The following is a 1,584-nucleotide window of genomic DNA, read 5'->3' as shown; positions in this document are numbered from 1 at the left end:
CTGTCAGGTGCTGATAGGCTAATGAACAGGTTGTGTGCAATATCCTCAGACATTCAGGAATGTCTGCTGTGAGAGTTTTAGGGTCAAATAATGTCAGAGCACTCAGCACTTATATTTTCTCTGTCTTGTCTTTTGTGGAGAAGTCATTTCTTAATAAAGAAGTGGCTAATAAAAAAAAAAAAAAAAAAACTACCTGGTTTAACTGAGGGTCAATGGAGACAACCATAACTGCGTAGCCATCATTATAATAAAACTGTGTGGTGAGGATGTGTATTCCTCAGCCTTAGTGTAATGAAGCAACAAAATAAAATGGAGGAAACCCACAAACTGCTATGACCTCCAGGAAACATACAATAACCCCTTCAAACAGGGTCAAAGGTATCAGAAAGGCATCAAGAAGGAAAAGGCTAAATGTTTGTTTTCCTCCAAAACTGTGCTTCTGTGAGTGAGCACTGAGCTGTTCAAACAGAGCTGCAACCCAGTTAAGACCTTTTGTCATTTTTTTAAATACACCTATGAACATAACAACATAGAGGGTTAGAAACAAACGTACAGAGAGTATATCATCACACTCACTCTGCTGCAGAAACAAATCTGTCAAGATGCCCATCATTCTCATCCAGGACTTCTCTGGTGCGGGATTCTCCAGTAGACTGCAGGCCAATGACAATGCACTGTGGTGGAAAAAGACACATACTCATCAACAACCACAGGTCCACTGTGTTGCCTCGAGTAAAGGACCTGGAGTAGAGGACTCAATAGAGGTCCTTCCATTATAGCTACAGAAACGTGTCAAGCTGAGTAACCTTCGCCCCGGGTTTTGTATTTGTTTCCCCTGCCCTCTGTCCGATTTGAAGGTGTGTTCTACGATGTCAATTTTGACACCCCTCAGGAGGTTGTACTAAAATCAAATACTACGAACACTAGGGGGAGGGGGTGCGTCCTCACAGAACAGTCACCTGTGATTGGTTAAATGTCATCATCTTTACACCTCAAGCAATAGAATTACAAGCATGGTGTGTAAACACTAGTTTAAAGGTAAAACAAGGACTTAACTCTCTGTTCTAGAGGTAAAATGAGAACTTCAGTGAGTGGGGCGCAGGCACAATAGTGAACACGTTACATTTCTGCAAGTCTGTGACCTGCTTGCTCAACAGTTGTTTGATAAACTGGTGTGTTCTCCCTCTGCCCAGGAGAGCAACTCTCCCTCCTCTAAACAGAGAGCAACACAGAGAAAATACAGTGGAAAAATAAAGCAGGACGGTCCGTGTCAATCCGGGAAGTTATGTGGGGTGAAGTATGGGGTATACTGCTTGTTAGGTTCCAACAGTGGAAACACAGCAATTCTTGGCATCATGATGGCAAATACTGTTAAATACTGTATTCAGGGAATCATTTACAACTAAAATGTACTCAAGTCAACTGCAAAAAAATCTGACTTGATGCTTGTAGATTAAGCAAAATGAGTGTGTTGTGCTGACCTTTCCAGCCTCCAGCTCTTTCTGGGCCAGCTCCACCAAGCAGCGGACCTTGGCAGCAATACAGAGGTATTTGAAGAAGCGTTGATGAGACGACCAGAACTGT

General features: G+C 42.6%; 1 protein-coding gene across 5 annotated transcripts in view; it reads right to left on the bottom strand.

The window, feature by feature from the left end:
• sbno2b (strawberry notch homolog 2b) overlaps positions 1-1,584 on the bottom strand; it is a 78,519-nt gene that overhangs the window by 11,544 nt on the left and 65,391 nt on the right. For all 5 annotated transcript variants that reach the window (XM_020612235.1, XM_020612238.1, XM_020612236.1 and 2 more), the window contains 2 exons: positions 1,482-1,584; positions 577-674 (listed from right to left, as the gene is read on the bottom strand). The exon at positions 1,482-1,584 is cut by the window's right edge and continues 65 nt beyond it. In XM_020612235.1, coding sequence (XP_020467891.1) covers positions 577-674; positions 1,482-1,584 — 201 coding nt within the window. The remainder of the gene's footprint in view (positions 1-576; positions 675-1,481) is intronic.

The sequence above is a fragment of the Monopterus albus genome, unplaced genomic scaffold (assembly GCF_001952655.1).
Source record: "Monopterus albus unplaced genomic scaffold, M_albus_1.0 scaffold122.1, whole genome shotgun sequence".
NCBI lineage: Eukaryota > Metazoa > Chordata > Actinopteri > Synbranchiformes > Synbranchidae > Monopterus > Monopterus albus.
The sequence above is the reverse complement of the archived record's forward strand: the minus strand, read 5'-3'. Positions and strand labels throughout refer to the sequence as shown.